Source organism: Parasteatoda tepidariorum, chromosome 6, assembly GCF_043381705.1.
Source record: "Parasteatoda tepidariorum isolate YZ-2023 chromosome 6, CAS_Ptep_4.0, whole genome shotgun sequence".
Lineage (NCBI taxonomy): Eukaryota > Metazoa > Arthropoda > Arachnida > Araneae > Theridiidae > Parasteatoda > Parasteatoda tepidariorum.
The window spans coordinates 2,776,144-2,790,681 of record NC_092209.1 but is presented as its reverse complement, the minus strand read 5'-3'; the positions used below and the strand labels follow the sequence as shown (position 1 = coordinate 2,790,681).

Sequence of the window (14,538 nt, the reverse complement as noted above, 5' to 3'; positions counted from 1 at the left end):
GATAACAGTTGATAATAGATTTTTTTTACGTCACGTTACAAAGTCTAATGACAAATGCTTTTTCTTATTTTCTAATGCATGAACAAATGTTTTTTAAGCGTATTTTTATCAGTATTATATATATATATATATATATATAATATTTAAAAGCCCCCTACTCATCGAAATATGTATCTTAACATTCCAGGCCTTTGAAACATTAACGGAGGCTCTTATGGACAACCACCAAATATACAGTTCAACCGATGAGTTCAGAATAAGTCTAAATCAGCAAAAGAAATCTGGCGGATGCTGCTGATTATAGAAATCAGCTTTTCCGATCAATCGTGCTTTGTGTGACAAACAATTCATTTCATCATTAACAGTATTTCACTTTCATTTATTTATTTATTGATGGTCATCAATTTATTAAATGAGAAAAAAAGAATCAAGCCATTTTGAGATTCTGAAATTATATGATTATAATTGCGATTGTGTTTTTCTTTTTCCTAATAAAATATATCTGATGCATAAAAGTGTTTATTTGCTTTGCAGCATTTTTTTAACTCAAGGAAATGTGATATATAGTTTGAAAGTACTCAGTGAAAGTTTGGTTTTTGTCTTATTCCGCATAAGTTATACATTTATCACACAAATATCAGATTAAACCTATTTTCTTCTATAAGAAATTCATTATAATATTTTAAAATTATTATTCAGCAAATCTCCTTTAAATTTCATTTGGACCCTTACTTTGCAAAAAGGTTTGTATTAGAAATAAATTAAGTGAATGAGTAATGAATAAAGTATTGTAATCATAAGATAGTTATTATTTTCAAAAAAATACAATAATAAAAATTTCTACTTCACAGCAAATAAATACAGGCATTAGTATTTACACATAATTTTTAAAAAAGAATTGAATAATAACACTATTTAATATAACCACTAATATTTCATCTTATTTAATTGAAATTTAAAAACAAATTCATCAACATTATTTATGTATGACAACGAAATTGTAAGTTAATCATGATTAAACATTAATACATTTGATCATTTAACACAAATTATAATTGATTCTTCAGAGAGAAACGAATTTCACATGATTTGGGAAGAATATTTATGGAAAGTGGAGCAAATGAAATTACGAACTAGCCCCAATATGATGAACCCGATACATAGTGAGCGAACTGTTACAGTGAGCGTACGTTCGAACTGTTATTTCATTCGCTTATGGTAAATAACTAAGAAACCGAGATAGTTTAAAGTGGACTCAAATTTCTTTTTTTTTTTCGTAGATATATAAATAAATATTACAAAATTTTAAGTCTAAGTGATAAGTTCAATAGTATATAATTATGACTTATAATTAAAAACGAAGTGGGACACATTATAAAAGAAATGTTTGAAATGAGTCATTTCTCAGAAATTAATAATGCGTGTGGTTCCAAAAAAAGCAGATGGGAGTGCGAACGTATTTCAATTGTTATTGGTTGTAACAATTAAAAATTTAATTGCAGGAAGGAATTCGTTTTAAGGGAACTATGTAGAAGAGAGACTGACATATTTACTCAGTTAATAATTTATAAATTAAATTATGTACTGTTGTTATCACTAACTAGCAAAATTATGTACTATTGTTCCAGTTCTGCTACTGCAATATGCTTAAAAATATTTTTCTATATATTTTGGATATAGTGAACCATCGTTATTTCCGGATCCACAGGAGGTTCATTATAGCGGGGTTTAACAGCATATTAGTGCTCGTTTTTGATACTCACTATAGGATTAGGTTCATAGAGAAAGTTTTCAGCGAAGACAGAATTTTATCACACGCCTGTGAACCTTCGCACACGTGATGCCACACTGACTGAATACGTTTAATAAATTGAATAATGTCCACGTGAAATGAACCGAAATTGTATGTGAGCAAGTGATATATATAGTATAATAAAAGTGATATTATACATAAATACATAATGAGTTTGAAAAGAAAGGGAATTCGAAAATTCATTCCGAACTTCTTTTTATCTGGTAATACTGATTGGATCTTTAGTCTTGGAAAAGATTTCTGGGTAGGTTTTTCGGTTGTCAAATTTCTAATATTGCTCTTTAACGGTAACTGTGCGCATGCGCCGTCTCTATCCCTTATTGTGTTTCCAGAAGTTACTTCGAGATTATTTCCGTGGATCTCTCCACAAAGTATACGGAATGCCAAACGTTGGAATACCTGGAAAACGAAAAAGTATTTATATAATTTATTTTGATTTAATCAACATTATATTGATAAAATGATATCTAATCTTTTGATCTGATTAAAGTAATATTAAAAATAATCTTGACTGAAACAATATTAGAATCGTAAAAAGCGATATCTCATTCTTTGACATAATTAAATTATCAGAATTAACCTTGTATTAGAATGGTAAAGTGATATACAGTCTTTTGATCTAATAATCAGATTATTATAATCAATCCTGTTTCACTTTGCATTAAAAAGGAAAAAACTAATTCTTCCCGACAAAATAAGAACTTATATTCCCTGCAAGAACTGCACCGATATCCAACTTACCCCGGATCACATTCTCGAGTGTCCAACCCTTACCCCATATGTTTTACAACTGGGTATGGTGCCACTGACTTCAGAACTTCGTGAGATCCTCTACAGTAATGATGTATTGGAGCTTGCGGATGCAGTTTTGCAGCCACACGAGGCTATTTAATTGTCCATGGACACGATTAAAAAAAAGGATAAAACTTAAGACCTAATTATTTGGTCTAATAAATGGATTATCATAATTACTCCTGTTTAAATCAATATTATAATGGTAAAGTGTGATCGAATATTGTAATTAAAGAATCAGATTACTCATGTTTAGAAAGTTATATCTCGATGCTTTAAACGTTAGTTGATTAGTTTTGTGTTAAGTTTTGATTAGATTAGAAGTACTAGACTCGTAAAACCTACTTTCTCTCAATAAACCAACTTATTTTTCCAACTTATTTCGAATCATCAAAATATAAAGTTTAACTCAATATAGAAAGTAAGTTTCAATAATGTAGGCAGGAAAGCAGCGGAAAATTTTGACCACTAAATCTTCACATTTTTGCGTATTTCACCACACCTCTTCGTCTATTTACCTTAATCAACGCATTTTTGCACGCTGTTATAAAGTTTTCTTTAACTGAAAGAATAAAAAATTAAAAACTTGCAATTTGTTACTTATTTTATAAACTTTAATTTTAAAGTAATATTGCTCTTAGTCCTTTAAAAAAATTAATAATAATGAAAAATTTTTATCCTTGATTTTATTATCTAACCAAACAACTATTGATACCATGTTTTCCAGGCGTCGACTACCCTGACAATTCAGTAAACACATCTGAAATTTAAGTGATAAAAAATTTCAAATTGTATAAAAACAACATCAATGGCAATTTAACTTTTATTAAAACAGTGAATAACTCTAAACTTTTGTGCTATTTTTCTTCCATTTTGGAGTGAATATTTTAAACACAAAATACTATTACTTTTTCAACATTGTCTCCACTTTTGGCACTAATTTCTATTACTGGTAATCCTTCACTGTTGGCGAAATCTCTTAATTCATTACTTGAAACTTGCTTTGGGCACAATTTATCGATTTTATTGCCAACTGGAAACAAATTTTGAAAATTAACACTTTGTCATATCTTATCATGAAGAAGTTATGACAAAATTATTATTGTCTTATTGTCAATAATTTGTCTTATCCATAATAAAGGACTAATAAGTGATAGAAATATAGCTCCTTTTTTTAAAGCATGTGTTGCATACGTTTTTTTTGGGGGGGGGTGTGATCAGGGGGGGTAATTTTTATCAGAATATATAAGTATGATAAAATTAAAGTTTAAAAAAACCAACTATTATTTACAATTACTTATTGTAAAGAGTGAAATATTTATATTAATTGCGCAAATTATTTAGATAGTAGAACGAACTCCGAAATCTTCAACTTTCAAATTATATACTCGCTTGGCAGCGAACTTTTCGAACATGCCGGTTCATAATTTTCTCATGACGTCTTTATTTTTATTTTGTACGAATATAGTTTTTCTATTTTCAAAATAATTCAGAAATAAAAAACTTAATTTTTTTTTAAAAAAATGATATATTTTAATTTTTATTATATTTTTCTTATTTTGTAAGACATTTTAATAAAGAATTTTTTCACATATAAGTCATACAATAAAATAAACTCAACTAATTATATTTATGAACCGTAAAACTTCTAATTATATTTAAAACCGTAAAAATTTTTCATTTTTATTAAAAACTTCTACATACAAGGGTAAGTTTAGTTAGATTTTTACTTTGACACTTGTTTTCTGAAGGCATTAAAAAAATAAAAAATTATCTTAAAAATATTCTACTAAAATATTTATATATTTATCATTTAACATATTTAAAGTGACAAAGTTACATCAAATGCTGCCCATTAATGGACACTGGGTCTTTAAGTTGTTGAAAAGGATTAAAATATTTAGGAGATATTTGTGTTTGTTTCAAGTTTAAAAGAAATTAGAAAATTAATATTATTCTAATAATTAAATTAATGGGTCGGGTTAGCCTGGTAGGCAGGGTGCTGAACTCACGTTCCTGAGAACGGGATTACAAATCCAGCCGCCTGAAGATTCCCCGTGTAATTGTTGACTGGTGCACGTTAAATATGCCGGTCACAAAGTTCTCCATGTTACCATAACAAATTATGCAACTGAGGGTACTGAATTGGAGGTTGATCGTCCTCTGGTTCGGGTCAAAATTACGATCTGTGGACGAATGAATAGATGTATGAATGGGTTCACCCTATAAGCGGGTATGACGTATGGGTGTGACAGAATTCAAATTTTTGGACATAGATGGTACCACTGGAAAACAGGAACAGTCTCAGCCCTTGCCTTACTGGACTAAGACGGCAAAAAATAAATTAATAAATAAGGCATATTTTTGTTTATTTTTTGCTTTTGCTTAATAAGTGGAGTAATTGCAAAGTGTAGTAATATTATTACCAATGAGCATCGGCGAATCTCTATTCACTCGTCTCACGTCTCTCAGCCATGTGATCAGGCTGATAAAAGAGTTTCTCTCTGTGACATCAACAACAAGAGCAACACCGTCAGCTTTTTTGATGTAACTGATAAAAGAACAACAATTTGAGCAACATTTAGGAGGATTGTTTTTATTATTATTATTATTACAATAATGTAATTCTACGTTGCATTTTAATATAAAGTTATTTAAATCAGTGTCTTATCTTATTAACCGCTTTAAAATTATTATTTTTTGGTGTAAATTACATTAATAAACTATTATAAATTATTGTTAAAGAGATTCGTTAAATAAGAACTTAACTGTCAGCTTCATATACAAAATGGTGAATGCAAAAATTGTACTTTAAATACATCCGTTCGTTTGGAAAGTAGAAATATTAAATGAGAGTTGTGAACTCACCAAATTTGTTATTTCAAAAAATGGTTACTTAGAAGAAATAATTTATGTTCACTTATAGATCTTAAGAGTATCATAAGGGAAATATTTGGACGTCTTTAGGCACAAGTGTTCTTTTTAGTACACATATTTTTAGTTCAACTGTTGTATACCAAGAAACAGCAATTATGGCGAAGCAATTTTCAGGGTTGGTGAGTCTAAGCGAATTTTTTCACACTAGGGCTTAACTCCCTAGTGTGACAAAAATGAAAAAAAAAAATAATTAAGTTTAGTATGAAACTGCGAAAACAGAAAAACTCAAACATGGGAGCAGAAAAAGGGAACTACTTTTTTTTCGGCTTACTATGTACTTTCAGAAATAATTCTCAAGCATACAAGGTTCTTTTACGCGTACTATATTCAACACTAAATAAATAATCCCAAAAAAACTGAAACTGTAAAATATTGTCTGATTAAAAAACTACATTTGCTTCAAAAATACATAAATAACGAATAACAATCGGCATGTTTCAAGCGCTTCAAAAATAGGCACCCATTTTCAAGACCTACCCGCCGCGAATGAGAAGAAACAAAAGTGATTACGTTTCTTTTCTTCCGATCACTGTCTTCTCATTCACGCCTAGCAAATCCTCAAAATGAGGGCCTATCTTTGAAGCGCTTCAAACTTGCCGACTGCTATTTGTTATTTATATATATATATTTGAAGGGGATAGAGCGTTCGCATTCCGATGAGGAGTACCGGGTTCGAATCCCTGCCATAGCTGGTCGATACGATTTCCATACCCGGCTCTCACCGACCGCATTGTTAATGTAAAATATCCTCAGTGCTAGACGGGTAATGGGTTAGAGCAGGGGCCCCCACCAGGGGGAAGGTGGGCGCACTATGCGCCCACTTAAAGCTTGAGGGGAATTTTTACACTAAATAAAGCGAATAGTTTGGGGGGATTTAGAATTTGCCCAAAAATGCGCCCAAGAGCTTGGGGGGATGGGGGCCACTGGGTTAGAGTCCCTTACCATCAGGCTAACCGTGGGAGGTTTTCGCGGTTTTCCTTTCCATGTAACGGAAATGTGGGTCAGTTCCATCAAATAGTCCTCCACGAAAGTAAATTCCTCCCTATACTTACTTGATCGAGGAGTTTTCTTGTCTTCTGGATTGGGTTCAAAATGACAAGGTTACGGAGTTGAACATGGGTAGTCGTAAACTCAAATTTTGTGTCGACTGTTCAAAGACGGTTATATAACTATAATGAAATAAATAAATATTCCACATTCTTGTGAAAAAGTTGGGATGATCGCATAACTCCAGAACAACTGGACCGATTTCGCTCACATTTTTTTTTATAGTTTGTCATATAAAACTAGATTCTTTAAGTGCGGTAAACATTTGTATTCCTTAAAATTCCAAATTTTTTCCACTACAAGTAAAATAAAAAACTCTATAATACATAATTATTAAAAAAATATTTTTTTGAATTATGTTTAAACAAATGAATTTGATCTTTTTGTGAAATTTTTTTTAAAATTAGCTTAAAAAGTCCCCTGATAAGACGAAATACGCAAATAATAAAATTTCCATTCATGTGACCAAATATTCGACCACTCTCCCGCCTAAACTATCGGAATCCTATTTTCCAGATTTGCGATATTTTGAGGACAGGAATTCGAAACCGTGAAATATACGGTACATTTATTCAGAAAAAGTACATTTTTGTGTCTGATTTTGTACCTTAAAATATCGTTTGCATTTATTAAGGAGAATGTTTAAGGTCTTGACCACAAAAAAATAAGATTGAGTCTGAGTATGATTATTTGATCAAAAGTAATTCTGGATTTTACTTTTTGCTCACAAATGGAATAATTTTGAAATATGTAGAATGTCCCTATTAAAATGAATATACCAACATACTCCAGAACATATGCCTTGTAGACAGATAATCCCCCTGTATCCCAAATATTTAACGTCACTTTTCTTCCTCCAACAATAACTCTCTTCTGAAAAGAGTTCAGGACCACAGTTCGGTCAACATTTTCTACAACAAATAAAATGTATCATCATTAAGTATCACATATAAAAATTAAGTACTATATATATATATATATATAAAACTGTGAATGACTTGACTGAAATTGGTAGTTGTTGACCTCCTCCGTTGAATGTTGACAATGACATAGTAGCTTTGGTAAATGTTCGAAATACACTAGGTCTAATTAAGTGCCACTGCCCGGTATGCACAAATTTAATTTTTTAAGATCAAGTGCCACTGCCCGGTATGCACAACTTTAATTTTTTAAGGTCAAGTGCCACTTCCCGGTATGCATTTAACCGGTACTTCGAACATTGAACATTGATGTTTCTCCTAATCTATCCTCAGCAGATTTTAAAATATCGAATAAATATAATAATATCAACGAATAAATGAATATCAAATCGAATATAACAAATATTTCGGATATTCACAAAAGCGTCTATGTGATTGCTGACATTCAGAGGTAAAAATCGACATTCTCTTGTTTTCGGTCGTTGATGGTAGCATATATAGCATAAAAAGCTTTTTTATGTTATTTCTTTATCTAAATTCCCACATTTTATTATTAACATCCGCCTTTTAGATTAATATTTTAAGTTTTCTCCCTTAACCGATATACATATATATGGGTAAAACCAAACTGTCTCTCCATATAATTGAAATAAAAACACTTTATTTCCTAATGGGGAAAAATAACACAAGCCTGCGAAATTGAAGTTTTTGAAAAATACAAGAGAAGTTAATGTTGATTTATGTGTTATTTGATGTGCTGATTCCTAAAATGACCTTCATTTCCCACCATCACTTCAGGATTTTTTGTAAAATCGATATCTATGTTTTTAATAAAATCCTATTTGGAAAGGAATTTACTCAGACAAATGTGCATGTACTACCTAGTAACTGATCTTCTTTATTCATTTCGATCTATTTAAATTGAATCTTGCGAAGGTAAACTAATTTTTGAGTAACCGGCTAATTTTTGTAGGTTAAAATGAATGAAAAAATACTGTTGCCAGATCGTACAAATTACCTCTAGTCGAGATAAAAAAACAATAAGTTCCTTGAATTTAAACTTTTTACATCAGTTTCTAAAACTAACGATTGACCAATAATAGCAAATATTGTGTATGTGTACATGAAAGTTTGAAACAAAAAACAAAACAAAAGAAAAATGTTTCTATATAAGCACATGATCATTTTTCTCTAAAACTTATTTTTGATTATATTCTTTTATGCTTAATCTCAGGCCTATCTCGAGTTAACATCTAAGAGTAGTCGTCGAGCATGTTCTCGTCACAACTTCCTTAATATTTAAGCTCCATATCTCTGATATCTTGATGGAACCTTTCACCTTGTTCTTCGCTGACTGCTCCTACATTTTCGGAGAAAAAGCCCACATGTGAGTGAAGGAAATGCATTTTGACACTCGTGGAACAATCCAAAATTTTTCATTTGTAATTTTTCATTACAAATGCTTTGCAGTTAGGATCCTTGTAATTACCCAGAAATTTACTGACAACATCTTTGAAGACAACCCAAGCTTCTTTTTTCGTTGTTTGCAATGCTAGCCTCAGAAATATTGCCATATATTAGCCATATTTCATGAAATATTAGCCATATTTCATGAATTTGCGGGATGTCTGGACCAACAAAGATTCCCTCTTTCTGCTTGGGATAAACCTGGAAACTTATTGCACAGGTATTTGAAACAATTGTCATCTTTTGGAACAGCCATGTCAAGCTGCTTCATTACAACTAATTTTATGTTTAGAGGGGTAACAATACTCTTTGGAATCAACTACGCTGTTTCGAATAATATTCTTGGAGCCTGGGTCAAGATTTAATCTTTTCAGCCGTTCTTTTTTCAGTCAATGGTGATTCTTGTCATGGCTGTCCCACTCACAAATGAAACATGAGAACTTTGTCAACCCACCTTGTTGAAAAAGAAGCAAGGAGATAACTTTCAAATCCCCGCAAATGGACCTTCTCTGATCAACATATTCTAATTTGTCCAGGACGAGAGAAAGGTTTTCACAGCATTATTTTAAATATATTGAGTGTCTAACTGGTATCTATGCATACTGGCTCCCATGATGGAAAATGACAGCTTTGAGACTTCGTTTAGATGAATCTATAAGCAGCATCCACTCATCTTTATCGTAGATGACATTTTCCTCTTCGTCAAAGTACTTAATAAATTCTTTTTCTCGATTCCAGTATCAATAAAAAGATGTTCCTTTCGCCAATAAGTTTTTTTCTTTCTGTCTGAAGCCTAGCAAGTATTCAGCTACCTCTTTCGAAACGCCCAGATCTCTAGTCAGATCATTAAGTTTAACCTAAGAGAATGGAAGAGGAAACCGGCTGCAGATGGCTTATATTCGATATTGGAGCCTTGAACTTCTGAATGTTTCGAGTCTGAAAACTGGCAATTCAGTTGGAGGCACAAACACATCAGGTTCATGAGGAACATAGCGTATGGCTGATGGAATGTTATCAAGATAAGATATTAGACTTTGATTTTTTCAGTTATACCCAAGAACACTTGGCAAGAATGAAAATAGCAATCATCAAAGTGATTTTTAGGCTCCATTCATGTCATAGGAATTCCAAATCGTAATGCGGTCTTCTTTCCTCGGAGCCATAAGCGCATATGATTTAGATACTATACACAGACTTTATGAGAGACCATGATTTGGCCTGATCTCCGATTTTCATGGGAAAATAGAAAATACGCAAGATAAAGTTGTCTTACATAGTCGGTAATGCTCCTCGTGCGATTTTTAACAACACTATGTTCGCCGCAAATGTAACAAAAGTCACCTGAGAAATTTTCACAACGTCTCGAACTCGAAGCCATGTTTCACGAAATGTAGAGAGAAGAGCAGACGTTAAATATACTTCCAAGAAAATGACTCCGGATTACCCTTGATAGTGTTCCTAAGAGGTCAGCAAACCAAGATAGGAATTTACATGACGCTATTGGTCGAGGGATATTGTGACAGAGAGAGGGACGATGACAGAAAGATGTCATAGAGGGGTACTTTTGAAGATTTTACCAAAGTAGAATGTTGGTCACGCAAGAAGAGAAGAAACTCATAAAAGAAAATTTTTTATGGTAAATGTTCATAAAAATTCCAGTAAAATTGAATTTTTCAAAAAAATGTGACGTGATGGAAAATTTTCATTATTGTTTCCCATTTCAGCACCAAAAAATACATAACGTTCAGCAATCAGACCTCCTGTATTTTTTTCATCGCAGGCGTGTTTGCAATACTTTTTAATTGCATAATATAAAAGCATATGATTTTTAGGAATTTTCCGATCCCAGACTTAAAAAATACCGCAACTCGAAATTTTTCAAGTTTGATAACTCTATCGCCACTTTTAGGGCATCGAACTTTTAAAATTGATTATCTTTCAGTAACAAAAATTCGATTCTCACCTTTAAAAATGTCTTTTACAAATCTTGTTGCTAAAGAAGTTTTTCCAGTGCCTAAAAAATACAAAAAATATAATTTTAAAAATGCACAGAGTGAAACTCCAAAAAGAAGTCATCACTGCTCTTCGTACATATATTTAGAATACTTGACAAGTAAGTACTTTGTTTACGTCGCACTAGAGCTGCACAATGGGGCTATTGGCGACGATCTGGGAAACATCCCCGAGGAAGATCCGAAGACCTGCAATCGCAATTTTGATCCTTTGCAGAGGGGATGGCCCCCATGGTTTGGTAGCCTGACGAACTGCTCGCAAAGTCGAGCACTTTACGGCAGAACAGTTAAACGATGACCCTCGATTCCTAGGCAGGCTGATCAAAGTGCTCACCCACCCGCTTACGGACAGCAGCCAGTAATACTTGACTTCTGTGTTCTACTGTTCCGTGTCTTTAAGATCAGTCTACTGCGGGAGTGAATACTAGACTAAAAAAAAGTGAAAGTGATGCATGTATGGAAATTAATAATTAAGCAGGGGGAAATCAAACTGGTTTTGATATTAGGTACTTCTCACTAGTCATTCGATAGAGTTTTTAATTATTTATCACTTAAATTTTAATTCACTTTGCATATTGGTTTAATTTCATTTTTAACAGGGGTTCTAAAATATATATTAAGAAATGTTATTGCAAGATCTCCATGTAAACAGTGCTAAAAAAATATGAACACCCTGAATAACATTTGGTTTATGGGTCGAATAATCACGTACTGTGGATCAATCTTAATGTTCTGAGGGGAACCTCAAAATATAAGAGGGGGGGAATCAAAATCTGGAAAATATAGTCAGGAGATCAGTAATTTGGACCTCTTAATGTTAATTTTACTTTGTACGTGTTTCGTTACAACTCGAAAACTTATAAAACTAGTCTTAAAAAATTTGCACGCTATCATTAAATTCGTTTATCCAAAAATAATTTCACGAAAGAAATAATCTTTAACAATTATTTATTACTTTTTTAATAAAAGTCAAAGAAAAAATTTAACTGTAAGTTATAAAAGTTGTTATATCATTTTAAAGTATGCATTTCTAAATGAAAATATACAACATTTGGAATATATCGGTTGAATTGTTCTTGAGAAATGGAAGTTTAAAAATGTATTTTTTGAAAATATTGGGATATTCGAATTTCATTGAATATTAAGATATTCCAAATATTGGAAGCATATTATGGGCAGCTGCCCCCATATTTTAAAAATTAACAATCCTTATCAGAAATTAAAAAAATATGTTTATTAAAAGAAAGTTAGTCTTTGTTTCTTTATGATTTAGTAACTAAAAATATCGCCTGCGCTAATGAATTAGTTAACACGTTTGAAGTCACTCCTTTAAATCATCAAGGTTAGTCCCAGAAAGTTAAAGACCAATTATTAGATCAAAAGTTATTCAGAATGTCCCGCTTTTTATTACGCACTGTACATTTCAAATAATACAATTAAATTAACTAAAACTTTTACATAAAATACAATGAAATAGGATTCCAGCCAAGTAAACAATAATTTATTTTATTCCGAAAATACAATCAATCACATTAAATTAGAAAATCTCACACCAGTAGATTATCTTCAAGCCTTGAGTTGCTCTCGCATTGGCGAAATAACACAAAGTTCTCGCTATAATGGATTGTTGTTGTAGTTCATTTACGTCGCACTAGAGCTGCACAATAAGCTATTGGCGACGGTGTGGAAAGCATCCTTGAGGATGATCCGAAAACATGCCATCACAATTTCGGGGGATAGCACCCCCGCTTCGCGGTAGCCTGCCGACCTGAGCACGAAGTCGAGCACTCTGCGGTAGAACAGTTTAACGAGGACCCATGCCACACATCCTCGGTCCCTACGTAGACTGATCCAAGTGGTCACCCACCCGCACACTGACCGCAGCCAGTGATGCTTGACTTCGGTGATCTGCTGGGAACCGTGTCTTAACGATCAGTCCACTGCGAGACCTCGCTATAACGGAAGATCGACCAATGCCGCAGTTTTGTGTGTTCAACTATAATTTACATTTTGTTTTTCTGCGCAAAAACTATTCGACTTAAAAGCTAGAAACTTCGATGTTGTTGTTGTTGTAGTTCATTTACGTCGCACTAGAGCTGCACAATGGGCTATTGGCGACGGTCTGGGAAACATCCTAGAAACTTCGAAGAGAATTGAAATAAGTTCAAGAAATAAGATGGAATAAAGAAAAGAGAGAATAAAAATTCGAGAGTTGTTAAGCTTTTAAATGTCAAAAAAATAAAATAAAAAAGAAACAAAAAAAAAATTTTAAAAAATGACATAAATTTAAGACCGGAGAAAAGCTGTCATTAATCATCGTTATATTACCGTTGTTAAGTATTTTGCTAGTAAGATCGAAGTCACGCGATACTTAAAATACATCGTTAGAATATAATTTAAAATATTATTAGTTATTTTCTCGATAGATCGATATATTACAGTACACACTTTAGGTGTGACGCCTCACGGAAACTTGATTCGTGCTTAATATATTTGTACAATGAATCAATTAAGTTTTATCAATCAATCAAAGTTTGTAAAAAAAAAAAATAGGAGTTACCACTACACAAAGATGAGACTTAAGCAACGTAGAAACAGAAATATTCTGAAGTTAGTAAATAAATATTTATTATAACTATTATTAATAATAGTTAGTAAATAATTACCTATAATTATTTTAATTATTTATAATATTCATAAAACTTACAATTAGGAAGGTTTTTCTGATATTTTATTGTTTTTTTTAAACATATAATTCTTAAATTGTTCTAACTATTTCAACGCCTTCGAGTTTATTATTAATTTCATAAATATATTCAAATAGATGTGTATTTATAAATTTGATTACATTTTATGGAATTTTCATAACGTTACTTATTTTTGGTTTTTTTTTTCTTTTTGAAAATATCACAAGATTTTTTTTTACTATAAAAATTGTTGTTTTACTTTTAAAAATCCAAAAATAATTCTTTGCTATATGAATTCAGTATTTAATGCAGGACGCTTTATATCCCGATTACACTCAAGTAACAAGTAGGTCGTTGGTTCGTAAAACACTGGCCAAATGTCTCAAACTATATAAAATGGCCTAAGGAAATATATTCCAAAACATTTCTGAATATTTCTGCTTCTATTTTTACTTAAATAATGCTCATCAAAATTGTAAACTCACCCGAATCCCCTGTAATGGCGATATTAAGCTTACATTCTGTCATCGTGTTGACAAATTATGGCATACAATTAAAACAAACAAATTTTTTCTTTGATGATGCAATATCAGTGGCAGAGAGAGGTCTATCTTTGTTTCACTATCGAGATCACGTGGTGAGAGCGAGAGACATCGTGTCATTGAATCAAAATAATCGGAGAAGATTATTTCAGATCCGCAGTTTCACATTGCTTATTTTCTTATTGCAAGGAAAACAAAATCAAACTTCTCCTGATTTATCAATAAAAAAATATTTTACAAAATGCATGCAATTGTTAAGGGAACAGTCTGGGATGCTAACCTCCTGTTTAAACATGGAAATATATAAATGATTCGTACTTA

At 31.9% G+C, this 14,538-nt stretch overlaps 2 protein-coding genes across 4 annotated transcripts in view; one reads left to right on the top strand and one right to left on the bottom strand.

Annotated features, from left to right (window-relative positions):
• The window catches only part of LOC107453909 (ras-related protein Rab-35-like), a 12,449-nt gene extending 11,934 nt beyond the window's left edge, over nucleotides 1–515 (top strand). Inside the window, exon 6 of the mRNA XM_016070926.3 lies at nucleotides 188–515. Coding sequence (XP_015926412.1) covers nucleotides 188–298 — 111 coding nt within the window. The 3' untranslated portion in view covers nucleotides 299–515. The remainder of the gene's footprint in view (nucleotides 1–187) is intronic.
• A 273-nt stretch (nucleotides 516–788) lies between these two features.
• Nucleotides 789–14,310, bottom strand: LOC107453908 (ras-related protein Rab-18). Of its 3 annotated transcripts, XM_016070923.3 has the most exons (6): nucleotides 14,161–14,310; nucleotides 10,940–10,990; nucleotides 7,377–7,500; nucleotides 5,032–5,156; nucleotides 3,514–3,638; nucleotides 789–2,212 (listed from the first exon to the last, which is right to left on the bottom strand). In XM_016070923.3, the coding sequence occupies exons 1-6, from the start codon at nucleotides 14,201–14,203 to the stop codon at nucleotides 1,763–1,765; spliced, it is 918 nt and encodes a 305-aa protein (XP_015926409.1). In that variant the 5' UTR covers nucleotides 14,204–14,310; the 3' UTR covers nucleotides 789–1,762. The 3 variants fall into 3 exon arrangements, with proteins under 3 accessions (XP_015926409.1, XP_015926410.1, XP_071038014.1); XM_016070924.3 differs by lacking the exon at nucleotides 3,514–3,638; XM_071181913.1 differs by lacking the exon at nucleotides 10,940–10,990 and having other exon boundaries at nucleotides 1,618–2,212; nucleotides 14,161–14,284.
• Nucleotides 14,311–14,538: the final 228 nt, after the last annotated feature.